This window comes from Meleagris gallopavo, chromosome 1 (genome assembly GCF_000146605.3).
Source record: "Meleagris gallopavo isolate NT-WF06-2002-E0010 breed Aviagen turkey brand Nicholas breeding stock chromosome 1, Turkey_5.1, whole genome shotgun sequence".
NCBI classification, from domain to species: Eukaryota; Metazoa; Chordata; class Aves; order Galliformes; family Phasianidae; genus Meleagris; species Meleagris gallopavo.
In genome coordinates this window covers 8724457-8752411 of record NC_015011.2, presented here as the reverse complement: position 1 = coordinate 8752411, position 27955 = coordinate 8724457, and the positions used below count along the sequence as shown (strand labels likewise).

Genomic DNA, 27955 nt, shown 5'->3' with positions numbered 1-27955 from the left:
CCACAATGTGCACAGTTTTTCCTGCCTGTGTGCTTTACCATCAAATCTTGAAAGGGATGAAGATTTTCTTCTTTGTTTGCCTATAGGTTTAGGATTTCCCCCTTCTCTGCCACTAAACCAAGCCTGATCCTGATTTTCAATGTCATCGTTTCATTTGTTGCCTCTCTAACACTCAGCTAATACCAGAACCCAGTTTTCCGAGACACTTCACTCTTACAAGAGGATGGATTCCATCTGAAAGAGTTTCAAAGGCCAGGTAGTGGTGTAAGAAGAGACAGAACAACCTCTGCCACCTCTTGTCTTTCCAGCCAACAGCAATGGACGTCTTAGCACCTCTCATCCATTTGCAGAAATTGTCCTAGAGATCTCCGAGACAGGACTGCCCCACTCCTGCCACTCTCCTCCTGACTTCTAGCAAATTGCCAAAGTGAAACCTTAGGTACCGTGGAAGGCCATTCTGCAGCACCCAAGAGCTGTGTTTGTGTATAGACCATTTGTGTTCCCACCGAGGTCTCTATCTTTATAACAGCTCACTGCAGCTGTATTTGTGCATTGTGAAATTGTATGTTTTAAAGTACCTGGTGAGGTAGATCGTTCCATCTTTGCATGGTAAGGAAACAAGTGTCACACCATGCAGAAGCGCATCTGTGCATGTCAGCTGAGTGCTTTTTTAGCGTGGTATGTGCAAAACGCTTCAAAAGGAAGCAGGCAATTAAATTTCAAACCAACATCTCTTCAGTTTGTTAGGAATTCATCATTTCACATAGATGCAATGTTTCATTGTGTGTCATGTGTCTTACATGGATACAGTTTCATTTTAATTTTTAATACTGTCTTGCCCAGTTGTTGGGAATTTTTCTTCTTCTTCCGGACAGGTTATACATATGCTAATAGAAATATGCCTATTATTTGAAGCATAGTTCTGCTTGTCAATGAAGCTTCATTAACACCGTTATCACTGCCTGACATTTATCTTATAATTTTCCTGAGTTGACTGTTACATCTCCATGGAAACCCAAATTGCAATTGAAACAAGTGAGATAATAAAGGCATACATGGAGGATTGACAGTATGCAAGCCCACAGTGTTTTTCAGGCTACATTTGTTTATAACTCCTCAGATAAATCTATTGCAGTGGAGATTTTTATTACCTGTCTCCTGTCTTTCTATGCTGCTTACTGCAAGGTTTAGAACAAAACTGTTTTTTATTTTGCTTTTTAATTAGAGCAATAAATTTTAGTGGGCTCATCAAGGGAAGTTAGAGCATTGGTACTATAAATTCTAGTGTGATTTTTGGGGGAGTGAAATATGAGTGGTTTCAGGAGATTTTCAAACTATACAGACTAATGCATTCTGAGGTTGATTTGGGGGGTTGCTTGAAGCAGCAAAAACTTAGAATTGCAGAGTCCTGATTTGCTGACTCTTTCAGTATGCAAGAAGGATCTTTTTCTTCTATACCTAAGGACTTGAGCTCTTTAAGTTCATGACTCTAAATCAATTTAGATGGTGCCTCAAAGCATAGAGTCATGAAACTGGAGTGGGTCCAGAGTGAATTAATCTGAAATTAATTTGATTTTGAAAGGCTCCATCTGGCTGTGTTTGGAAAAGGCATTTAGACAGATATATAAACAAATGATCATCTGTATTCTATATGCCAGATGTGGTGTCAAAAAAAAATGAAGAAATGGTTTTAAAAAAATCAGCTGAGGGGGATTTTGCTATAATGATACTCAGCTTCTTAAAATTACAATTGCATCATACTTTGGACAATAATCTTTTCTTATATTGTGATTTCTGGATGGAGGCAGGAAGAGCAAGCCTGATAGGTTATTTTGTTTTAAGTAAGAAAATTCAATGTCCCAGCTTACTTTATTTCAGATCTCCCATAAATAAACAACTAACTGAAACTAGTACTACCCTTAATATGGGTAGAGCTGGGATCCTCCATTCCCTTTATAAAGAAGCTATTTAGCTAGAGCAGCCATGTTGGATGTGAACTGCAGACCTCCCTCCCTTCTGGGCATTATGGAAATAGCTCTGTGCTCTGTGAAGCTCAACAGTGTACCAGTGTATGTGTACACAAATGGGTGCCAAGCTTGAAATATGTTGGGTGGTAAAGTACTTCCTACAATAATTGTTTGGTTTTAGTCTGCCGAAACCACTGATGTGTTTCTGAACAAATGCTTGGAGGACTCCTGCCTATCTTCTCCATCCCTCCTCAGCTCCAAGACGCAGTTGGCCATTAAGTAGGCAAGTCTTTGTGAACCTCAGAACTTCAGATGACTGCCAGGCTGAAGATAATGCTGAAATGATCACATCATTAATTACTACATTGAAGTTTTTGGGGGGAAAGGAAGAAGGGATTTGTGCAGCAACTAAATACATTTTGAGCAGTGTTTGGGAGAAAAAGAGGCTGGGGTTGTTGACAAGAAAACAGATGGTCCTACGTGTCCTGAATTTTAAAAGCCTGATACTGTTCTAATTTGATTGTTGGCATGTCACAAATATATGTGCATTTGGAAGTAATCAAATACTGTTGTGTTTTGTTTTTTTTTTTAAGTAATACCTATAAATGTTTTCTGCCACACAGAAAAGAGTATGCTTCATTGCAGATATGTGTAATCACTAAAGCAAAGCATTAATAATCCACATCGTTAATACTGAGCAGTCAGCTACTTCAGATGCAACTTCATAGGAGAAATCGTGTCAATCAGTTCTCCAAACCTGTAATGTCCTTGTGCAAGTGCATGAGCACTCTTTGTGATATGTACAGCTTCCAGTAGTGAGGAGTGGGCCTCTCTGCAACTTCAGTCCATTTTAGATATAACACAGATATTTACACAAAAGGACAGCCTCTGCCCAAGGAGATTACAGTGGGAAGAGACAGTGAGGAATATGATAGAAGTGAAACACGAAGCCACGGTCATTGTTTGTGGGCATCATAGTTGTGGTGAACTGCCAAGGTTCTCCTGTTGCTAAAACAGAGATGCAAAAATGATGAATAGAAGTCTTTGTTAATGCTGAACTCTTCAGGTCAAAACCAGATGTGCAGGTATCCACCTGTGAGTTGGCCAACAGGAAAGAGATTTTAAAAGATGACTTTTAAAAATTTGGTATTTATTGGTAATGTTTAAACTCTTGTGTTATTTTTGTATTGCTGCATGGAGCTAGATGTACCAATCTTACAGCTGACAGGGGGCAGACCCAGGTTAGTCTGAAGATTTAATGATTTAACGTACAGAGCAAATTCTGCTCAGGAAGCAAAACTGACTTCTTGGGTAGTTGCCTGAGCAAAGCTCTGTCTTGCAGAATGGTGATGCCTGGAGGACCTCATCCAGACTGGGAATAATTCGCTCGCAAAGCCTCCAGGAAAGACTAGGAGACCAAAGCTGGGGCTAATACACAGCCTCTCCATGAAGATCTCCAACCACTGTTAGTCATTCTTGTCATGTGTCCTTAGAAATCAGTCATCCTCATCCATGGGAGAACAAGATGGGGATCAAACTCTAGAAAGTTAGGGGGTGGGCTTGGCTTCCTGGCTTGGCAGCTGTCTTCTACTGAACACTGAGCTTTTCCTAGTTCCAGTTTAGTAAAATCTACAGGCCAGTGTAGGCAAATACTTAAATATACTGAAAATAGACCATTGTAAGCTTTATCAGCATAAAAAAAAGATTACTACCCAGAACTATCCAGTTCTGACCTGTACAGATGGTGCATTTAATTGTTTGCTGCCACTATCGGATGAACTAGTAATGATATTTTAATTTGTTCCTAAAATAGAAGACTTTAAAATAAGCAGCTCTTCCTCTCCCTGTTTACCCTCCCTTCTACACAAATTCTTTCCCTTGTTTTTATACATATGCATGTGCATGTGTGTAATCTAAAGTAGGTATTTTAACATTTGTGAGTTACTCCACTTTCATCCTTGTGCAGCACAAGCACATCACAAAGCACTACTGCATGTTCTACAGAATAATTTTCTAGCTATAAAGTAGGTCCATACACCAGTGGGAAGAGTTGAGACAGTTTGAAGGCACCACACTGAATATCATTTTTTCCTTTGATTTTTTTTAAGGCAATTTTGAATGTGGGTTTTTGTTGTTTTTTTTTCTGTAGCAGATATGCAGAGCTTTTGTGACATTACTCCTGCTTGCCTCTACAGTTCTAGGAAGTGTTACCAAAAGTACAACATTAAAATAAAGTAACTTGCTTTTAAACACGTATGCAAAGGATCTTCACACTTTGGTCTGAAACCCCAGGCTTAAATCAAACTGTTTTGGAATGGAGGTGATGCAGCGACCCAGAGGCCAGAACCAGAACAGCCAGAAGCCTCTAGAGGTACATAGTTAGCAGTGAGCATGGGGAGGTGACAGCCAGGTCATGATCTCGTTTGCTTTGGTGAGCAGAGCTCTTAGGGCTTCTTTTAGGAAGGCAACAAGCCTCAGCACAGTGGAATGAGTGCATGTGCCCTAACGTGCACCACAAGTGCACGCAGCAGTTGCATTTTAACATAGATATTATGATTTCCTTTGTATCCTCGTTTCCTTCCTGTAACACTAATGAGGAATCTCTAAAGAATAATTTATTTTATCTCAGATGTGCGCTGATGTTTTTCTTGTACGTGTGTGGTTCAGTGCTGTATCCAATTCATGTTACCCTTCGCAGCACGTGCTCTGACCCACCTGTTTGAAAGATGACTTCCCACTGCTTCTCCTTCTCCCAACCTGAATGTATTCACTGTGAAATTTTTTTTCACCATAGGAAAAGGGTTTTTTCCTCAGATTATCAAGAGTCTCCCCCTGTGACATGGTGCTACTTCCTCAGCCTGCCGAAAATTTGCATGTAAGACATGAAAGTGATGGCATATACTAAATTTGAAGTTTATCAGAAAGCAAGTAGTCCTTTCTAGGACCTATGTTTTAGCATGGTTTGTTGTACACAGGGAGTTCGCAAAGCTGAGCTGAACACCGACTCCAACAGAAAACAAATGACTGAATTTAAATTGCTTGTCAGGACAGTAAAAAAGCCTGTGTTGTCTTAAGCAACATTATGCTTTTACAGATAATTTCCACGGGCATAAAGGCAATGCAAGAAAACATCTTTGCATTTACCGTTCAGTGCTTATGTGAGCACTTGAGTATTATTAGCTATTGACAAGAATAAAATCTCAGCATTGGATGCCAGGTATTAAAAGCCATCAGAATTGTTTGTGTAGCTCATGTGTGTGAGTGCAAGTGCTGTTGCTCTCTGCTGGATGGATGAAGAATTACTTGTCTCTTTGTTACAAGGCTCTACGAGTCTGTAAGATGAAGTAAAGAGGAATGTTTTGCAAGCTCAGAGTTTTGGGTCCCTCCTGAAATTGCAGTTGGCCTTCAGTGTAGCATAAAGCCAGCTTAGTGAGTTGTACAGACACTAAAAGTTGTCACCTTGCCTATGGGCACAGAGAAACCTGTCGAAAATTGCTTTGTAAACATCACTACAAACGCGGGACTGGTCCCACTGTGTGCTTCTACATTAATTGGGTATGATGTCAGAGTCATTCAGCAACTGCCAGTATGGATTGGTGTAACTTAATAATAATTAGTGGTAGTGGTGGTTTATAGCTCAGCCAAAAACTGTACAAGGCATTACAGCGGGTGCAGTGAATGATTTATGAAAACTCCTTTCCTCCGAGCTGCCGTTGAGCTACTGCTCTGTAAATACTCTTCTGGAGGTGACTTTTTTTCCCCCAAAACACAGGTATTTAGTCATTCGCAGATACAAAAAAATAGAATGGCTTCTATTTTATCTTTTTCGTTTTTTGTTTTTTTTTTGTCAGAGGTTCTGGCCCTTTTTTTGCTGGCCAAAATCCAATTTAGGTAATTACATTCTGTGTCTCTAAATCCCAGCCCCCTGCAGTTTCCAATGGAGTATGGTATTGTTCTACCCTTCCTGGCTGAAATTGTTGTGCGATAATGCTCCATGTCATTAAACAGCTGCCGTCTGTCACCTTACAATGAAGTCATTCCTCTCTAAACAATGAGTTTATAAAGCCCTTTTGAGTCCTTCCAGATAAAATTTGCTCATAATCCAGCAGTTTGGATTTTCAAGCATGGTGAGGTGATGGTTTTTCATCTCTTCTGCCAGCAGTTGAAGTCCTTCAAAGTGATGGTGTCCCTTTGGTGCTCATCCCATATCCTGACAGTGATCACACAGCTCAAATGTAAATATTTGGTACTGTAAAACTTTGATGCCTGCAAATGTCTTTGTGCCAAGCTGGATTTAGTAATCTTTACATTTCCAGCTTCTTTGTCATCATGCTTTTCTTGTCTTTTGATGCTTAGGAGTGAAATGTTCTTCCAAGGGATGCTGCTTGGTAATGTACTGTTAAGTGTGAAAAGGGAAAATCTCCAACAAAAAAGCAAAGCAACCAAAGTAGAGTGAGGACTGCAAGAGAAACTGACCAAAATAGGAGACTGAGAAGCAATTTGACTAGGACTGAAAAATGGATTTGAAACACAGCTTTCATGCAAACCTATTCAGTCCCCATAACAACAGGTTTTCAGCACCTGGCTTGGCATCTTGTTCATGAATGGAAGTGTGCGGGGATTAATGCTAAGTATATTGACAGTGATGAATTTAAGAGGGTTCCTTTTGATTCAGATTTTGTTCCTTAAGACTGCCCTCCTTAGCAGTCAGTGCACTTTAGCATCTTGCCATAATGACAGATATGAATGGGAGAGGCAGAGAAGGCATCTAGTGGGTTTTGCCAGTGCCCCTGCTTAAGTAGCAGTGATATTAAAACAATCTCTAGCTCCTCAAAGAGTGGCCCTGTCAACTTGCTGAAATGATGGAATGCTAGTTAGGTTATTAGAAAGAAAATTGGCACAAATTGAGAGAGACGATGCTCTGGCAGCGACCACAAGCAGCCAGCAACTCGGTGGCTTAATCTCTGCCCTCAGGCTGCTCTCTCCGATACAGATGACACCTTGTCAGCAAAGATGATGTGCTGGGTCATCTCGGAGTCCAATGGGCTAAATTGGCCGCAGAGGGAAGGCTTGCTGCGGTGTAGAGACAGCAAGCCACATAATCTAATTCTTCTCTTTCTTTATGTATGTCATCATTTGGATACTGACAGTAATTGTCAAGGGATTCTCTTCTTAGTAGTGTCTCCTAGCCACAGCTATCATTACATTCGTGCTTGCAAGAAATGGTCCTAAGCTTTCACAAAAATTGCTTGAAATCTCTTGAAGAGTTTAATGCGTGATTTCTTTTTTGTGTTGTTATTAAACAGTGTCCAAAGGAGGGCTATGGAGATGGTGAAGGGCCTAGAGGACAAGGTGTGTGATGTGTAGTTGCGGTCCCTTGGTTTGTTTGGCCACAGAAGGAGACTGAGGGGAGGGTTCATGGGATATTGGGATATTCTATGGAATATTCTATGGTTCTGTGATTCTTTTTCCTGGGAAAAGTGGGTGAGGAAGATGGGGGCAGGAAAGAACTGCTGCCTCTGGGAGTGAGTGTGGCAGGGAAAAGTGACAAAAAACTGTGCGGCTGTTGGCCACTACAGGGTCTTTGTCCAGAGCAGTTCCTGCCATAACAGTGAAGGTGGAGACTGGGAGAGAAGAAGGGAACTCGTCTCTAGCAGAGAGAGTTTGTGAGGGGGTCAAAAATGTGTGATTGGATTTTGCATTCACCTGAACAAGCTCAGTGAGAGCTGAACTCTCAGTCAGGTGTGCTTTATACTTACTGTTCCTCAGTGGGTGATTCAAGTATGCGGAAAGGATTTAATCCATAGACTGTATAAAACTGTTCCATTTTGTTGGATTATTTTTCTCATTGTTATCTCCCTATTATCTACTTGTTCAGTTCATGTGAGTTGGCTGTAGTCCTCTACCTACTGTCAACTGTGGATGAGGATGCTTCTGCAAGTGCTGATGCCCTCCCTGAAACCCCAGCAGAGGTGGGGAACCGTTCTTCCAGAACCCTCAGTAGCATTCACTTGCACTGAAGTCAAACGTAACTTAATGAGGAGCCTGACTATGCTGGCAGAGCTGCCTTCCTCTATGCTCAACTTGCTTGTCCCCATTTCCAAAACGTTGGCAGCTGAGTACAACTCCAACCCTCTGGTAGGAAAGAATTATAATGAAAAATCTTGAAGTTATGCTTGTGGTTTTTTTTTTCCTAAATCTGCAGCAGTTAGCAGACTGGCAGGGCTGTCAGAGGATGGTGGAATTAAATCCGGAGAAGTTTTAATGACTTGCCCAAGTTAATTCAGGCAGCTAGTGACAAAACCTGTCCCCTGGAGCGTTGTGACACAGCATACTGTAGCCTACACCTGCAGTCAGAGCGTTCAACCATCTTTATCCAATAAAGCATTTAAGGAATATGATCAGTGTAATTGCTCTTCAGCCCCGCCAAAGTAAAGAAAGTGTGTAAGCACTGTGTTGAATTAGAAGAGATCTTTGCCTGTGCCTGCACCTTTAGCTGAAAGCAGGAACTTGATGGTAATGGAGCAATTAACCTGAATAAACAGTTAGAAGTGTTAGGTTTTGTGGTTTCCTCGAAATTGTCTTGTTAGCAATGGAAATTGTAGTAGTGCTCTCGGTGGTAAAGGTGGTTTGGGTAAAGGAAAAAGCAAAGGAATAAACTTATCCTTTATTAAATACGACCTCTGCTGTAATTTGGGGCTAACACAGTAATTATGTGCGGATTTCTTAAAGAAGAGATCCAACAGAGAGAATGGATGAAGGGCATAATTTAAAAAGGAACTCGACTCATTTTTTAGTGTAAACAAAGCAGAGAACAAATGAAGTGAAAAGTGAAGCAGATTTCTGAAGGAACAGTCACCTGAGCACAGCACAAAGCTGCAGGGCGCAGTTGCTGCCTTTTCTTGTCTTTGCAGGTACAAAATAGTGTGGGAACATCTTCCTCCACTATTTTAAGCTATAGGTCAGGGATTTATTTTTTCTTCCTACTAGGGAGGTTGTTTTAAGCATTGCATAGACAAATAGGAAATCTGAAGAAACAGCAGAATGTATTTTCCAGAGCTCTGCATCTCGTGTGGGTGCTCAGCACTCCATGGCAGCTCCCATTGTGCATCATTGGAAAGAGTCAGGAGTTTTTTGTTTCCTAGAGTCTGAGGTAGGGATTGTTTAAGGTATCGATGGTGGTGTCTAATATTAGATCTGTGTAGAACACACAGCTTCTAATGGAGAAATCACAATGGCTGCATTGGTGTTCTTGGGACCTGCAGAGAAGCCTCAGAGAGCATCTGTAAAACAAGTGAGGGCATTTGTGCATGAAACACGATAGAAAAGGCTGGGCCAAATCCTTCAGTCTGTTATTCAGGCAAGAGTCCCACTAGGATCAATGGGAATTTTGTCTAATAAATGAGTGTGATAAATCCCATTGCCTACTGGTCCGTGTTAAAAGCATTTCACAAGTGACAATGCAGCTTCTTGTTGGTTTACAGTCTACCTTTAATATAATTTTCTCCTTCTTGCAGTAAGCAGGGCAAGTGCAGAAGTTACTAAGGGCGTATTAATATCGTTCAGGTGCCTTGCGCTTCAAGGGAGATGGAGCACAGAGGATTAAATAATTTGCCCTGGCATGTGTTCCAGCTGTGATGCAGGGGTATGACACAATGCTGTTTCTTCCTTGCCATTCTTGGCTTTTTTTTTTGCACACATGAAATTATTTTGGTCCAGTTGTACAGATCTCAGGCTCTTCCAAGCCTTCCTGTGGTCATTTTCTCTTGAACAACTGTCAAATGGAGAACATGTAATTGAAGCCAAGTTTTTCCGTAGTGGCAGGTGGCTCTGAGATGCGTGAAGGTTGGGATGATCAACTCTCAGCACTGCTGAATGCGTGTCTTCTCCTCACTACCCCCAGTGAGAGGATGGGAGGAGTGCACTGAAAGTCACATCTCATTGGTGTTCCTCCTTGAAATTCAAGCATCCAAATCTCATATTACTTACAGAATCTCTAGCCAAATTGAAATTACCATCCTTGATTATCAGTAGAAGCAGAAGAGTTGTGGGGTTTATTTTTACTTTCATTTAGAATTTAAAATTCTTTGTTTTCCTTGCAAGGGTACTCCTCCTAGATCGTAATATGTCACATGTCTCAGAGAGCAGGGGATTTTTTTGGTTGCTAAGTTCTTTTCCCCAGCAGAAGTTTGTGTAGTTGTTTTGAAGTTAGCTGTACATCTGGAGATCAGATAGGGGAACAATTTACAGGGTGTGAAAAATTTCAAACGCTTCATGTCCTCTGCATGGAGAAAAACTTTCTGAAGCAGCATTTTAATTTTCTGAGCAATTTTACCACTGCTTTCTCCTTTTGAATGGTGCATTTTTGTGTGCCAGGCTGCCATAAACAATGTGCTTTAGTCTGGCACTCTCCAGACTGCTTTTCCTTTTTAAAGAGCGTAGGCAACTAATCGGCAGCAACCAGCCGCATAGCTGGAGTGTTTTCCATTCTAGGCAATATCATACTAATTTGATGCACACATGGATGCTTCACACAATCTGCAAATTCATCGCTGGCATCTTGCATTAGTCATCTGACAGATTGCCAAGTGTTTCATATTCCTTTCATGTGACTTTATTACAAAACAACACACACACACACACACACACCCCAGCACTGCCTTATTTCTGCCAGTAGCCAGTTCAGTGAGAATTCGCAGCAGTTCTGTTTACAACGGCCATGGAGAGAAATCTGTACTTACTTGCCACTCTCCTCTGCTTTAAAATGCAAAAGTACTGGCTTGCGTGGTGCAGCTCTCTTCTTATATAATGACATTAAGCAGCAGCCTGCAGAGAAAACCAGACTCAATGAAAAATGTAATCTCATTGTTTTTTGTACATAATACTTATGCTATTAATTAAATACCGATTTTTTTCCTGCTCTGTGCCAATTGACATCATCTTTTGCATCTAGTGCACATGAAAACTGCGTAGTCTCCTAACTTGCCTTTTCTTTTTCATCTCTTCTTCCACTTTCTAGTAACGGCACAGCTAACAAGATGAATGGAGCTTTGGATCATTCAGACCAACCAGACCCAGATGCCATTAAGATGTTTGTTGGACAGATTCCCCGTTCATGGTCGGAAAAAGAGTTAAAAGAACTTTTTGAGCCTTACGGAGCTGTCTACCAGATTAATGTTCTCCGAGACAGAAGTCAGAACCCTCCCCAAAGTAAAGGTACAGTAGTTGTACTCTGTTTGCTTTCAGGGATTTTTTCAGTGATCTTGCTTGCCTTTAGAATTTCCAAAGAGGCTTGCATCTGGGCTGTCTGTTTTGAAGCATACTGTGTTGAGCTATGCAGCATTCCTAAGAGGAGAGAACTCCTGAATACCTATCGATTGCTGTCTTCCTCTTCTTCTTAAATTGCAGTTTAAATGTCTGTTATCTGGAAGTGAGCATTCCAACTGTGCAAAAAATAACAAAAGATTGCCATCCTTGTTTAAATTATTATTGCCAAGAGACATGGAAACCTGAGCGGTCACTTTCCCAGGATTAGCTCATGAAAAATATAATTTTCTACTTCCTTTTGTTTCCTCTCTTTGCACCCCAGGTGAGAATGATTTTCAGGATGCAGACGGAGGGAAAGAATAGCAGAGGGCTCTTGCTACGTCATTGCTCCAGAGGCAATAGCAATTAAAAAATAGAATTGCCCCGGCCTTTCTCAAAAATCTGATTTCTTATTTTTGTGGTTATGCTAAAGGATTGATTTTTGGCAATGGTATTTTTCTAAAAGAAAAGGATGGTTTTTTTCTTTCTGCAATTTTTCTGCTACATACAAAGCATTTGTCCTTAACTGTATTGCTTTCTTTAGCTGTATGTCTATGCATATTTAGGCATGTGACAATTCTGTGTATTATATAATTATAACATAGTCTTATGTGTAGCCTTAAAGTGAATATTTTGTCTCACAGAATGTGTTTTTTTCTCTGTCTACTTTCACTTACAGTTTGAGATTGTCGAGTTTCATATATTAAATCGTTGCTGGCATTGCAAATAATTGGCACCACTCAGAGGCATTTGTGCTTGGTTGTGAAATGACTCGATAGTTACTCGTTTTTAGTCTTTTCCCAACACTGCATTTAAAATCCTTTATGGGGAAATCTCGCAGAGTGATTCTATGGGCTAGCAGCTAGCTAACGGTGCAAAGCAGCACCCTCGAAATTTCCAGTTTAGTGAGAGGTGATGGCTGTCACGTGCAGCACACAACACAGCCCCGGCTGCTCCCATGCTTTGTGTGCAGCTCTGCCCAGGCTCAGCATTTCCTCCTCTTTGCTATCCCAATTTAAGCAGTCTTGTGCTTTGAGTCATATCTTTCTTTTGATATGTCGTTTCTGGTTAAAAGAACAGGTATTTTGTCTCAGAATCATGGTGACACAGGTAAAGGGCTCATAGGGGTACCCTGCTGCTTATCAAGTCCCGTACTAGATTGCTGTCTTCCACCACTACTGCAGAAGGTATTTGTTATTGCAGTGTTTCAGTTCTGTTTCCACCTCTCTCCGTTCCCTAGAAGTGATGCAGCTGAGCGTGCAGCCCCCTGCTCTGTTAGCCCAGTGCCCTCACCAAGTGTCTTTTCCTTGTAACACTGGATAGAAGGCAGCATTAAGAGGTCAGAGAACTGGATTTTCAGCAGTCCGGGCTGCTATGGATGAGCAAACTCCTACTTAGTTTAAACCACTAAAATACTGAACTTTGAGACTTGGCCATTTAGGAAGAGCTGATTCCCGGGCCACAGAAATGCCTTCCCACTAAAGCAGTAAATGAAGTGAGAATGATACTGTGGTTAGACAGAGGAAAGTCATTGATTCCCATTTCTGTAGTGTTTTCCATTATACGTACCTGTCTAGCAGGTGGCTGGAAGGCATAAGGATTAAGCACAGGTCATGCAAATCATTGTAGACTAATTATGAAGCCTTGTAGTCCCTGTATTCAGTATTCTCTTTGAAAAGTGTTTTGTTGTTGTTTAGCTAGGACTCTTTTCAGCCACTCAGACATGATGCTTTTATGTCACTTCAGGCATTAATGTTTTAAGAGTAAATGAAATTAATCCCCCAAAAAGACAGAATAACCTTCGGACTTATATTTCCCTGACACAGCAGTGAGGTCCTCCAGTGGTCAGCTTTTCCCTTGGAAGCTGTGGAGCAGCCTATGTCCATGCTTATTCCTGGCTGAAGCTGCCAGCAAAGCTGCCAGATATAGAAACCTCTTGAGTTTCATGTGGGTATCTTTTGACTAGGAATGATCTTTATTTTCTTAATCCAGAAGCACAAAGGATTCTGTGTGAGAGATTAAGAATCTGTTATAAAAAAAAAAAATCACCCTGAAAAATATCTGATACTTCAGTTCTCATCACAGTGCCTGAGACATGCTTTGCCTGCGCCATGTAATTGGTATTTAATAACATGAATTGCGATGACAAAAATGCAAGTTAGTGTTACTACACATTTGGGGTTGGGCTTGGCTATTTTCTTTGAAGAAAGAAAAAATCTTTGATTTTTGAAAGATTTTTCTCATACCAGATGAGGGCTTTGTGTTGTTAGTGCGGCCAAAGGGGCTTCTGCCATTTGCACAGACTTTTCCTCTGATGAGCTGTTTATGAAGCAGCAATCTGAGTGTCTCCCAGTTCTGTCAAAAATAACCATCGGCTGCTTCTCTCTCTCCTGCTGTTATTAAGACTGCCTTTCATACCCTCAAACGACAGACGGCCTAGTTCATTGCTTTCCTACTTCTTGTATTCCTTGCCAGCTCTGAAAAGCTGAAGCTGAAGGAAGAGAGGTGGAAAGACAAGTTTGATGGAATTGGGAAAAATAGAGAAAAAGCATATTACTTCCACGGAAATGCTGCTTCTGTGCAGCTTTGTTAATTTGGTCTTATACACAGGAATGGCTGCATTTCAGTGGGTGATAGCTGGAATATTCTCCTTAAGTAGGAAACTCTTCGTACTGTCCAGAGCTTGCAGCCCTCTGGTTCTTTTCAGATGCACGAAAGAGCTCAGCAAAGTAATTTGACTTCATGTGTTTATCCCCTGTTGTTTTGTAAGATTTCTTCCTCTTTCTGCAACAAGAGAAATCCAGGGGATTAGGCAAACACTATTCACACACATACAGAATAAAATAATTGTTCAGGAAATCCTGTAGCACTGAATTAAATGGCACTTTCAGCTTCTGAGGGCTAAGGGGATTGAAAGTCTCAGCAGATCAGCTGTCTGCTCCCAGTCCATTTTACCTCCTTTATATAATTTATTCTGGGAGGATAGGTGACTTTTTCAGGCCAGTTGTTAAAAAGAGCTCCAGTAATACATACCTCCACCTCTAATGCAGTGAGCTCAATGTGAAGGTAGCATCCAGCACCACCAAGACTTCTCCTCTTCCCCACTGTTCTCATAAGGTGGAAATATTTCTCTCACTGCTTTTGTTTCAGCGTTGGAGTGCTGAAGCAGGCAGATGGCATAGGGCTGCTTATGCTCTCTCATAAGTGGCAAGAGTTTTGGGTCAGATGTGCAATATCGTTTTTGTATCTTGCCCCCATTTCTATACTTGTTAATTCTTGCAGGGTTCAAGGACCCACAAAGCATGAGGCTGAGCCCGCTCGTGCAGGAATCTCCCTCCAGGAAGCAAGTAAAGCACATGTGACAACCACCTCTCTCTTCCCTTGTAGCCTTTTGCATACTTGTTATCAGATTAGAGATAGGATGCTGAGTGAACAAGGACGTGCTGTAGTTAAAGGCCAGTGTTTATTATTATCCTATTTAACGTGATAATTTAAGTCTACCGAGAAGCAAGCAGGGGAATCTGATAATGAGGCATTCATCTGCTACATACAGGTGAGATAGGATGGGCAAGGCATATCGGAGGCAGAAGTTATCTGATTGCTTGGGTATAGTTGTGGCTATAAGCAGTCCCTTCAGAAGTCCTCCTGCCTGTAATGCATCTTCCAGTCCATCGAACACAATGCTCCTGCTCAGTGCCCGATTCCATGTGGGGAAGGAGGAGATGAGGGGACTTAGGCAGTCCTGCATGGGAGTGGAGCAGAAGCACTTTGCTTGGTACACAAGCCCACTCTAATTATTAGCAAAGATGTTAACCAAGTGCTCCTTGCCTACCATCTGCACACCACTCAGCTAATTGCACTCTGCCTGCTCACAGAAGCAATTTCAATGCATTGTGTTTTGCAAAGCTATTTTAGAAGTTCCCTTCAGCCAGTACTGCAGGAGTCAGGGTTTCTCCGCATATTTTCCACTGACATACTTTGAGTTTAGGATGTTCTCGCAGGTTCCCATGAGTGTTGTTTAGTTTTTGAGATCTGATGAGTTGTGTCCTAAACATGTACACTGCAGGAGTCAGTACTGCAGCCATTGTGCATGCATATTTTAGACTAAATTTTAGTGATCACAGCTGAGAGATCTTATGTTACAATCCTGGGCTTGAAATCTGTCCTGCACTGAATGAAAAAGTACTTCTTTTTAACCAATGCCTTGTACACTGTGTGAAGTATCATGCAGCAAAGACTGGCAAAAGCCAAATTCTGCTGTTAGATGCAAGCACAACAGGGCGGGGGAGCAGGTGATAAAGTCAGGTTTTCAACTTTTTGGTTTCTGACCTTGGGGTGTTTAAATTTAATCTTTCAAGAACCTTAATTCCCGAATTTTATATGGGTTATAAGTAGCGTTATAAAATATACTGTAGATGTGAGCTGATTTTTATAAAAGGTAATTCTTATTCTACAAATCTGCTGGAGTTTTCAAGAGGTTTTTCTGAGAGTGGACAGGTGTGAAATTGTGTATATAATCAAGTTGGATTTCCCAGGGGCATTTCACACAGCGTCACACAGGAGCCTAATGCACACGGCTGCTGGGGAAGCAGGGAAGGGCCCATTTTCATACGGAGAAAGGAGCTGGTGAGATGATCGAGGGCAGATTAGAATGGGAGAAGGTTACGGGCCAAGGGAGAAAAAGGGGATGATGATTGGAGAACCACAGGGACTGGTATTGGAGATCGATACTTTTTCACTCTCTATGTAAATGGCTTTGACAGAGAGAGAACCACTAAGTTGTTATCCAACTTTTTGGATCGCGCAGAAGGCGCTGGATGGAGGAGAAGGTAACCTGGAGCAAACAACTTCATACAAAGAAACTCAGGTAAAATGAACCGTGGGCAGGATGAGTAAATGTGAGTTTTGAGTGAGCGCAGATGTTGAATGAGTATCTTTTTCAAAGATTCAAGAGCTGGAGAGGATTTGAAGAGTTCACATACCATGAAAGTACTAACATGATGTTTTGTGTCCGTGTGGTCAAAAAGCTACTGAAAATGTGGAGCTGTATAAATGGGAGCATTGAATATAGCTTTCAAGGAAATACCGTACCACCTAACGAAGGATTTTTTTGATCATGTTTTAAACTACAGTTACCAATATTTAGCACCGTTCTATAGAAAGGGGCAGAGGTCCAGAGAAGAGCAGCATGATTTTGTATGAAGTCGGGGAGGGTTAAGCTATGGTGAAAGGTCTAAGAAGGTTAACTTGTAAAGGGCTTCAAGCATTGACTTACAAGAAAGCTAAAAGAGAAGAAGCTGTGGAAGAATACAGGACTGTACCTTGGTCTGGAAAAAAAAAGTTATAAGGGGATACAATTGAAGTATGTTGAAGTGCATACCAAAGGCAGGAATAGATCAGCTCTTTCAATTAATATCGAACCCCGGGACTGCACAGCATAGATTTAAGACTGAGAAACAGCAGGCCAAAAGGAAAAAAAATCTTCTTTAGTCAAACTTTCTTCTTCCACATGCAGCATAGAGAATGGTCTTCCAGAATCAGCAGTAAGAAAAGTTCAGAAATAAACTTTTTCTTGCCTCCATTTTGTGTTTCGACATGGGCATGCCTGGAGTTGTGTTGGACATGACTGCTCCCCACATCCAGCACAGTTTCACCCCGTAAGCAGGATGGGCTGCCAGGGCTGTGTGCCTGGGTTATCTATATGCTGCTTGAAGAGGAGCTGAGGTTTCTGGTGACCCCTGATATTTTTGGATGGCTTTGAAGAGAAGGAGCAGATGAGGTTAATGTCCCATTGCATACTTGATTGCAAACCTGTTCTCCACATAAATCAGTCTCACTGTATATTCCCATTATTGATTTTGGCAAAAAAGTCCTCCACTGCTATACCAAAATGTATCCGAGCAAATCCCACGTAGTCAGACTGCAGAACTCCTGGAACGTCTTCATGCAGATCTTGTAATGAGAGCAGGGGTTTTGTGTTTGTGTGTTTGCAAAACAGGAATAATAGAGGAAGTTGGGAGGATTGAGTAGAGAGTGTTTCTTTGGTTGTGATATTTGAAGAGAGAGATAGCATATAAAACCTTCCTTATCCTTATTTGTGATGTTACTGTGTACAGCAGTAAATGACTACAGAATTAAGCTTTAATTTAGGTGCTTTTCTCTGTGTTTTTAGGGTATTTATGACAGAGGAAGCTTGGTCCAGAAGTGAGGACTCGAGTTGTTGCTGTAAGGAATTTAAAAAATAAAATATCTGTAGGGAATTAAAGTAGATTGCTTTGGGGCTCATCAGCTGCACTTTTTTATTGCAGCCTAACTGTGGTTTGTAACTGTCTATGAATTTTGAAAACTGAGCTAAGACTATATAAGAACATTGCTAATTAAATCTATGCTGAAAAAGTGCATAAACTGGAATGAACTCGAACAAACTACATGAATCAGTTTAGTTAACTAGATAGAAAACCAATACCAAGGCAAGCCCTTAGAAGCACAGAACTTCATAATCAATTGCAGTTTTCTTAATAGATCTCTAATGTTCATGTCTGATAAACACTTAGAGAAAAGTGCATTATGTAAAAGGATACTTGAGCTTCAGTTCAGACATTAAATAAATCCAGGCACTTTCCAGGTACCTCTGAAAATGCCAGAGACACAGCTGAAAATGTGTGCACAGTTTTTCTGATACTTCAGGATAAGCAACAATAACAAAAAAAAAGCCAAATAAAAAACGTATTTGTCTTTTTTTTTAATATATAATTATATTTAAAAGCAATTGAAGGCAAATGACTGAGAAATAGGGAGCTTAAAATATAGTGTCTTTTGTTAAGACCGTGCTGGAAAAGAATATCTTGCATGGTTCTTAAAAAGGCAGGCAGAGCTTTGTTATAATTTTGACTTCAGCACACCATCAAGCATTTACTTACAGAACATTTGAGAACTTCACCAAAATAATCCCAAATGTCTTAAAATATAAATGGGTAATCTGTTTTTAGAAATGCTGTCGTTGTAGCAGAAAGCACACATGGGGAGGCAGTAAAACAGCCTGAACTTTCAATATCTTTGAAAAAACAGTTAATCAAATTTCATTATTGAATCTGAATAATATGCCCAACCTCTCTCTCTCAAATGTATAATCTCAAAGGCAAAAATTGTAATGCATGGAGAAAATCTAAGTCAAGTCATGCACTTGCACTTGCACTTAGGAATTCATCAATGGATATAATCCCCAGACATAAAATCACATACATGTTTAAATATTTTTAAGATTGATGCATACATTTAAAACATGCACATTTGCAATAACACAGGACAATGTCAGTTTGAAATTTATGGTATCCAGTTTCTTCAGTTGCATAGTAAATCTCATATCAATGAGTTTTAATTCCAGCACCCAAATTTCCTGTTTCATTTTTTTATTAATTGAGTAAACATACATTACTTATCTGTTACCACATGAAATGTGATGTGTGCTTTTCTTAAAAGAGCAATGACTTCCAAAAAGCTCTTTCTTCATTATATGTTGTTTCTAGTTCCATTCATTATTAACATTTGAGCCATTTGCTCACGACTTTATCAGGAGGTTTTATGAGGGATTTGAAGGTGAGTCTGAAATCTTCACACACTTTGGCATGGAGCTCAAAGAAAGTGTTCTACAGCTGAGCAGTGTCAAAATGAGATGTGGTTGTGAGCTAGCTTAGTGAGCATGCATTTCAGCTGTACTGCAGCTTCCAAGATTAATTTCCATCTCATTGTTTTCGTACTGCACTGTCGCCCCACAAAATGAGACACTGGTGCACATGCACACATACACACAAATAAAAGTGTAAAATTAAAAGCCACAGTTTGAGAAGTTTTGCTCATTGAAAGAATCCAGAACAGGAGGAATTTTTTCCATCACTGCTGAGATGGTGTGAACAATACTTAATATTACAGTGCAGATAAAGAGCCAAAAACCATGTAAAATGGTTTTTAGTATAAATATGTCATCGATTTTCCTAGTTCTTGATGTGAATTTTAAATCCTGGGAACGCCTTGAAAGGATATCTGTTAATCTTCGACCTTTTAAAATATGTTACAGAACGGGTGGTTGTGTAGCATTTGCAGTATGAATTAAATGCGAGTTCATTACTTTAATCTTTGCTGCATTGGACCTTGATGCCCTGCATTTTCATTTAGGGCAGGAGACAGAAAGCACGGTCCTGAGTATGCTTCAGTGCTGACTGAACTCATAACCTGCTTAGTGCCAGTTGTCTGTGGTAGAGGAGCCAGGAAGAGTTGGGCAGTGACAGTGATAATATTGCAGAGCTTTTTAAACATCTGTCCACTTCATCGTGCCCTGTCAACATCAGCACGTTATTTCAAACAAGTAGCAAATAATTTCCTAGGGACTGAGTTTGTTAGTGACTTCTAAACCAGGCTTGAGCTTAACTCCAGCCAGTGATCTATGGGATATATGGAAGGCTCCGTGTGCCATATAAATCTGCTGGTCTGTCTGCCTCCATAAAAAAGGCATTTTCAGGAATCTGTGATTCCTTTCATAAGCAATTTCTAATTGCTTATAAAAACACTCTGAGAAAAGCTCGTGAATAAATTAAATTTGAATGTTTCCAGTGAATCTTTTCAGGTTTTCACTGAACCTAATTACTGTTTCATCTGTGCCCATGAGTATGCAGTTTTAAGTGGGACGTTAGACTTCCACTCTGCAGATTAAACTTTGTGATGCATAAATCCATTATTATTTGTAGTGGAAAAAGCTCCAGTGTCTACTACCTCATGGTTTTAATTTAAGATAATGACTGCGTCCCAGTCACATAGTCTTTCAGAAGAGTGAGATGATCTGGAAAGAGATGGAAGAGGTGGTTTTATAATAAACCGTGTCTCTTATTTGCCTAACTGAACTGGGCAGATTCGTTTGAAACAATAATTATCTATCCTAGTAGCTCAAGATGTCATGCTTTCAATTGCAATTTTCGGGAGCTGTACTGCAACAGGGAGTGGATTAATGTAGGGTGCTGCGTGAGACATCGGGGCTGTACGGATGTGCGAGGCACCATGTGGAGCAGCACTGCTTAGCCACACTTCTTGAGTGTTTTGCAAAGGGAGACAAGTATCAGTACGCAGTTGTTACCAGCTGGAAAAAGTGAGATACACAGGGCTGTGGGATGTTTCCCAAATTGCTGAGTGACTTGGAGCAGGCAGGCAGTGTTCTGTATGTGCCTGTGCCTGGATGAAGTCTGCTGCCCTCCTTTTCAGTGCTCAAATCTCTGAACTCCTTCAGCACAATGATTCTGTGATGTTAATACTACCCAGGTGAACTCAGAATTGGTTTAATCAAGTATGAAGTGGATCTAAGAAGGACCACTGCCAGAAAAAAAGCATGTAGCAGACACATAGACACTGAGCCCCACTCCTTCTATGTCCCCCTCAATTAAAATGTGTATTAAACAGTAGGCCTCCTTTTCATTTGCAGATCATGGCATATAAAATCACTGTAGATTCAACATGGACTGTATTGAGTAATTCCTCTGGGGCTTCATCTTCTGTAGTGCAGAGGGTTTTGTTGTCATTGGCTCAATTAGATTTTTCTCGTCACTTTTAATTCACTTCATGGGCATGGGGTAACTATCTGTGGAAGGGAAAATGCTGAGACTGAGAGATCTCCTCTATCAACTCTCAATATAAGAGTTCTCCCTTGATGTCAGCTGTGCCATAAGAGCTGCACAAAGTCGCTTGATGGGTCCTCATCCAATAGGTCTTGGGCTTGACCAAGAGGATGAAAATCATAGAATCATTGAGTGGCTTGGGATGGAAGGTACCTTAAAGATCATCCAGTTCCAATCCCCTGTCATAGGCTGGTTGCCACTCGCCAGATGAGGCTGCCCAGGGCCTCATCCAACCTGGCCTTGAGCAACTCTAGTGATGGGGTTAGTGAGAGTATTCATTCCCTTTTTTTATGTAATGCTGCAAAAAGCAAGCTTTGTCAGGCTTTGATGTCCAAAGAGACATGATTTTATCAAATGTTTCTCATCCTTACATTTGCTTGCACTTACAGAGATGGAGAAACTGAGCAAAGTTTACTTTTGCAGTTCTGGAACTTAGGTACAGAGAGCTTAAGGGTTGTGGTGGAAGGTCTGCCATAAGAAGGGCCTGAAATGTTCACTTGTGTGTATGTGGGGTTTTCCAGTATGCTCACCTCCATCATGCTCAGCAGGTTTCTATTCATATCTCTGTGCCCATCCTTTCAGTACTGCATTAAATTCTCCAAACAGCTATGTGTATTTGTGCGCACTGAAGTTTTGCTGTGCTTTGGGGCTCGATTATTTTGTTTTGGAGTTTTGATGTAGGCTTGTTGAGTTTTTCAACTGATGCCAGTTTCCAGTTTTGTCAGTCATTTGGAGTACATTAAGTGAGACCTGTGAGAAGGCAGCTGGGAGTGTCACTAACCTCAGTGACCGTGGGTTTTGTCAGTAGCTGCGCTCAATCAGGTGCTGATAGCTATCACAGAGCATGGTTCCACACCATGACACTGATGTGCCCCATAGCTATTAGTAATACCAGCTCTTGTGTGAGAAGTAGATACAAAATTGTCTCAATGCCACAACCACTTTGTGTTTTTTGCAAGAACTGAGCAAAAAACGCTGCACCAAAATTCTGCTTTCAGAGTGCATTATCTCCCAGCCCTTACATTCTCCACATTCCCAAGTGTTAGTTTTCCTTTCCAGTCCTCAGCTACTAGCATGCCATTCTGTGTCTCGTTGCTTCCTAGCTCTCACATGGGTACATATTGAGTTAAAAGGTGCTGTGTGAAAGCGGGGAATTATTATTATCATTATCATTATTATTTTAGATGCTGCAGTCTAAGTAGTTCAAAAGAATCTCACAACTAAAGGTCAGCATAGCTTGTAGGTTTACACATGCACAGTACAAGTAACCTTCAGAAATTTCCACATGACAAGATAAGTGCAGCAATTATATTTAAATGAGTGCAGGAGAAAATTTCACTGTAAACTACATTAGCTGAAGAGTGTATGCCGTAAGAGGATTTAATTGAATTAATGTTACTTACTATCAAATGCTTCATCTAGTGTATTGCCAGGTCTCCTTATTACTAAAAATAATATTTGGCTCCTAAAGACCCCTGTTCAGCTAAGCACACAGCCCTGATGACTTCAGCGGGTGATTAAAGTTGAAGCATGTTCTTCATTGCTTTGCTGAATAGGAATAGGCTTGGAGATAAGAGCAAATATCAGTGTATGTACGTAAAATGTAATCACCTCACCTGCTACAGATGATTTTCCAAGCATCTAATGCATTTGGCAGTTGTAAGTGGCCATCCCAGCTGCCATGGATGGTGGCCAGTACAGTAGGGCATGTGTACAGTAGGAGTGGGGCTGGGCGGTTGGTGCTGATTGCACAGGCTCTGCTAACAAGAACAGGGATTGATTGTGTTGGAGAGGGGTTTTGTTGAATAATGCTGCTGGTATTTTTAATGCTGCCATAAATACAGGATTCTCACTCTTGCATTATACAAAGATGTCACAGCGACATCCAGGAGGGTATTTTGTGTGACTTCCTACATGAAAGCAGAAATGCAAATAAGCCGTGTTAACAGATTCACGTTATGGGAAAGCTCAGATGCGTGGAGGCAGAGTGACATAGCCAGAGACGTGCTTCCAGCCAGTGATAAAGATATTCAGTTTTCCCACTCTGCTCCTGTGCTTTAACCATTGAGGAGAAGACAGAATATATTGGATGCTTCTGCAAAACATTTTTTAACAGTACAAATATAATTGAAGTATGCAACTTTTTTATGTTTGATATTATCTATTTTCCTTTCATATTCACTCTTTAAAAAGAACATATGAAATTTCAGAAAACTTCTCCATGCATCCAGCAACAAAAACAAAGAAGTGATTTTTCGATGAAAACTGGGAAACAGAGGGTTGCTTTCTAAAGCAACTTTCTTTCTTGTTGGCCAAATGAAATGGCAAAAGTTTTTATTAACCTACGCATCTTCCAATATAATGATCCACATTTCACTCCCGAACTTCACCCACCCCTGTTTACGCATGCAGTTGACATTCTGCTACAGTCAGTAGGCCACATGCCATTCAAAGGAATTATAGTCTCCTCTTTGTATTTGTGTTTTGGGCTTTTTTGTGTGTGAAGAAGTGTAATTGCCCATGTCAACTGATGTTCATTACACAGAATTGTTTAGCTCTCTTAAAAAATCATTGATCTGCTTTTCCCTTGTGAAAATATTCAAGGTCTCAGTTCACAAAAGAGAAATCAGCATGTAAAGCAGGAGAATAACAATCTGTGCTGCAAGGAGTGGGAGAGCAATGTGCAGTGCGTTTAATGTCAGTAGCACTTGCTGGCTTAAAAACAAAATACAAAACAAAAAAAATATGAAAAATACTCAGTAAAGTTGAGAAACATTATCGCCATTGTGGCCAGATGTGATTTTTTGGAACAATCCTGTGTAGAAGAGAGAGTAGGAATTCTTTTCAGACATTTCTTTGTAACATTTATAATTGAGTGCTCATTAGGTAGTGCCTGGTATCTCTTTTTCCCTAAGTTTTGTAGCTTTGTTTTGTATTTAAGTGTAATGAAAAAGTTAATTTGGCACTGTGATCTCATGGATGCTGTCATGGCTTCAACTTTTGAAAGTTTCCCTAGAAATACATTGCTTTGGGGATATATTTTTTAGGGAATTTTGACTCTTGGACTGTTTTGACTCCTGAAAAACAACTATTTTGTAGGGAAATTTTGGCAGTTTCTGGACTCACAGAGTGACATATTGCCTGCACACAGTGACTCAAAGTGCAGCCGCCTCCACTGTGCGAGAGAGTCGTATACTGCACACAACAATGGGACCCAAAATCAACGGCTCCAACTTTGACCGTGTGCTCCTGTTAACATTTACTGTATGTATTGCAGATGCACTTAACAGATGGTAAGACACACTCTGCAAACAGATTGTTAAAATGTTCTTTGTCCTGAAACACTGACGGCACAAACGAACAAGATGGACTGAAAGCTGCCCTGAGACTGCAGAGTGCAGACGCCAGAGTTTTGGACACTTGTCAACAAAAAGGGCTTTGTGCATCTTTACTGAAGCAAAGATCTGTTCCTGCTGATCTTACTGTACAAGGATGAAATTTTAAATAAGATTTAAGAGAAAATAGCACAAAGCTCATTAGAGAATGAGTAGGAGAAGAGAATGTGCCTACTTCTGCCATTTCTTTCTCATCTAACAGCCCTTCTCCTACAGCTGCCAAATTGAGCGTGCCAGAGGAGCAGACTTAGAACTTCGGGTGGTGGATCACAGCATTGGAACAACTCCCTGAAACAAGTCTGGGGCGTGCAGAGCTGAGGCTTTGGTGACCTGAATGTGGGATGTACTAATCATGGAAAGTCTGACACTCTGGAAATGACAACGCGAGCAAGACTAAAAACTTGGCTCTGCCTCACTGGGCTACTCAACAGGAAAAATTCCAATACTTAATGTCTTGTTCGTCATCCAGAGCATGTAAAGAGATCATCCACTTAGGCCCCAGGTGGTTAAAAAAAACTAAGAATTGCTCATCTTACTTATTGAAGTAGCTAATGTGCATTTCAAAGTGCTGAGATTAGATATTCGCTTATGGGGGAAGGAGGAGTAAACGCGACAATTAATTTCCGTGGGACAATTTTTGTAGGAATTGGTGTCTCAATGACTGTAGGTCATCTGCAGTTGATATAATATGGATATAAGCCTGCTTATTTGTTTTATTAAGTCAGTAAACCATTTACATTAAAATGGCAATGTCTGGATTCTGCAAACAGCCCTTTCAGCCCTCGCTTGGGGCGAGACAATTTAGCCATTTTGAGGCACTTCTCTTTCAAATGAAAGCCCTCTCTCACTAAAATTATTGAAGAAAACATTTTTCAACACTGAAGTATTGGTGATATTTTGCCAGGGGCTGTGGCCAACACTCCAAGTGATGGGAACTCCTGAGCGCTTGTAATTCAAACAATTTGTGTTGACTTCGTGCTAAAAAAAAGTTTTATTACTGGACAGAACACAGAACTTGGAAATACATGTTTTATGATGCCTTAGTAAAAAAATCATGGTTAGAAAGTGAATTTCAGTGAGAAGGTTGCTGTGTCAAGATAACTGTGACCTGAGTGGTTGGAAGTATGATGGCACCTGAACATGCTGCAGTCTTCAACCATCCCAAGCCAGAGCTGAGCCCTCCATTTCCATCCGTTCATGGCTGGGCTGCTTTCTTCATCAGGAGAGCTGGGTATGAGATCCGGCAAATTGTCTCCCCTTCCAGGATGCAAAGGTCCCATGCTTGGAAAGCTATCTTAATAGAAAAAAACCTGCTTGCCCATCCAGTTCTCTTGTCTGCCGAGTCCACGTTTGTTCCAGTTAGTTCATTCCTAAGTGTTTTGTCCAACTTTATTTGGAATTGAACCATGGGATGCTGTTTCCAACCCCGCCCCCTGCCAATAAGATAATATTTTGTTATTGTACTGTAAACAGACACAATTCTAGCATTTTTTTTTCTTATTTTTGGTCCCCCCACCTCATTTATTTTCTGTTTATAATCCCCATTCTGTGCTAATACCAATGAATGTGAGGGATGCATTTTCTGCCTGTAAAATAGTACTGGGGATAAACTCTGCCTAAGATTTTGGCTGACCCCATCATCAGGCTTAGCTCAAAAATTAATTTGTCATTACCCAGGTGCTACACTCTAAGCTTTATTGGCATAGAGGGCCTACACATAGTGTATGTTCCTTGGAAGGAAAAAAGTGGTCATGTAATCACTGAGACAGTAAACAGTCATTTCCAATCTAGTAATATTTTATGTGAATTGGCACTGTATGTTGTATATCATCCATCTTGCTAATCCGTGTTCCACATTGCCTCCCACTTGAGGCCAAGAACATTACAGCTGTGCCAGAGAGTGGGTGGAAAAATAGCCTTATTATTAACCTAAGTTGAAAACATAATGGCTTTCTGAATGTCTTCATTCACAAATGCAATCAGACTAAAATATTAATACTCTTAAGTTCAGAGAAATAGAACTTTCATTTAAAATCCATTGTCTGTGTGTGTTGCAAAAGTGAAAGCCTTAGGAAACTGTTGTCAATGCTGTGTACCTTTGATCTTTTTTCTTTTTTGTAAATTCCAGTATTCTATACTAAAGAAGCCAAAGTATCCTTCAGACTAGGCTCTGAGCAGTTTTACTGCCATCACTGCCTAGTCTTGTAACTGAAAGCAGAGTTTCTCATATCTTCTGCTTCTCCTAAAACACAAGTTATAATCAAATGGATATTGAAGCTCTGATAATGACATTTTAGTACAATGCTCAGCCAAAGCAGCATTGCCAGTGTCAGTGTTGGTTTAAATCTCCACTCCAGTAGGATCTGAAGCAGTTAAATGCATGCGTTTTCTAGGAACAGCCATGAGGAATAGAGGAGAAAATTGCAAGCATCTTCATAACACTTCAAAATCCTTGGTTTACCAGCAGAAATTAGGGACCTAGAATTGAAAACATAGGAAATTTGTACCACAACGTGGACAAAAAAAAAAAAGGAAAGAAGAGATGCTGCTGCTCTTCAATTGTCTGTATGTAGCCAGCCTTTGGAAATAAGAACCTTCCTCATGCAGCTTTAGGTGGTGTAGGAATTGCTCTTGAATAATATTCAGGGAAAAAAAAAATCCTGATGACACTAATTTAAGACTAGCATGAAAAAAATGTTCTCCTTTTTAAAAGCAAGAAAAAAAGGATTCAAACCTACAGTGTATCAGGCTGCATGTTGTAAATCAGCTTAATTGTTTTAGAATTCAGAAGTGTTTCATCATTTTAAATTGGGCTTGTCTGATATTTAGTTCCACGTTTTTGATAACTCCGCAGGACTAATCTGAAGCCTGCTGTTGCACATGAAAAGCTTTTTTTATCCTATCTTTTAAGACTAATGGAGTAAGAGGAAGTTGACAAGTAATCGCTTAGTTATCTCTGTGTCAAAGCCTGTGATATGTATTATAGTGAAAACATGCGATACGCAGGTTCAGAAATAATTTCACTATACATTCAGGTTTATCTTTCTTGCATGCAAAGTGTAAAAGTGAAGAATGCTGCAGGCTGATAGGGAATTCTGAATTGCTTGGCAATATCTTCAGATTTGCCTTAATAGTACTTAATGGGAGCCAGCACATGATAGGAGATGCCTTCAGGTATCTCCTAACTCCCCTATCCTCCATCTTATCTGGGGAAAGAAACTTGATGTTTCTTGGACATAGCTTTGCAGTTTCTCTCTAGATCTGCTGCAATTTGGGGACAAATACAAGTCGCCTATTAGTAGGTTGGATTTTTTTTTGGAAACAGCAAGAAATGCTTGTAAAATCTGGTGGCTGCAAAGCTTGTTTGACAAGTTGACCCCTAACCCACCATTCCCCAGTTCTCCTTCAGGAAGTTTTCATAGATTTGCTTAACATAGATGCTTCTAGAGATAATAACGCATTAAATAAAAGACAAAACCACACTGCAGTGTTAAATAAAGGGCGCTGCTACCTAAATATTATGATTTTTGAGATTGGTCTCCATGCAAAAAAAGCACTGAAAAAGCCCTTTGTCAGAGAAGGAGCAGAGGCTGAAGATGAAATATGCTACTAGGAAACCTTGGATTTT

At 40.5% G+C, this 27955-nt stretch overlaps 1 protein-coding gene across 14 annotated transcripts in view; it reads left to right on the top strand.

Annotated features, from left to right (window-relative positions):
- CELF2 (CUGBP Elav-like family member 2) overlaps positions 1-27955 on the top strand; it is a 301902-nt gene that overhangs the window by 159842 nt on the left and 114105 nt on the right. For 13 of the 14 annotated variants that reach the window (XM_010720047.3, XM_010719640.3, XM_010719703.3 and 10 more), the window contains one exon: positions 10987-11183. In XM_010720047.3, the coding sequence (XP_010718349.1) occupies positions 11006-11183 (178 nt within the window). In that variant the 5' untranslated portion in view covers positions 10987-11005. Of the gene's footprint in view, positions 1-10697; positions 10824-10986; positions 11184-27955 lie in introns of those variants that run through there. The other variant, XM_010719968.3, reaches the window with a different exon arrangement.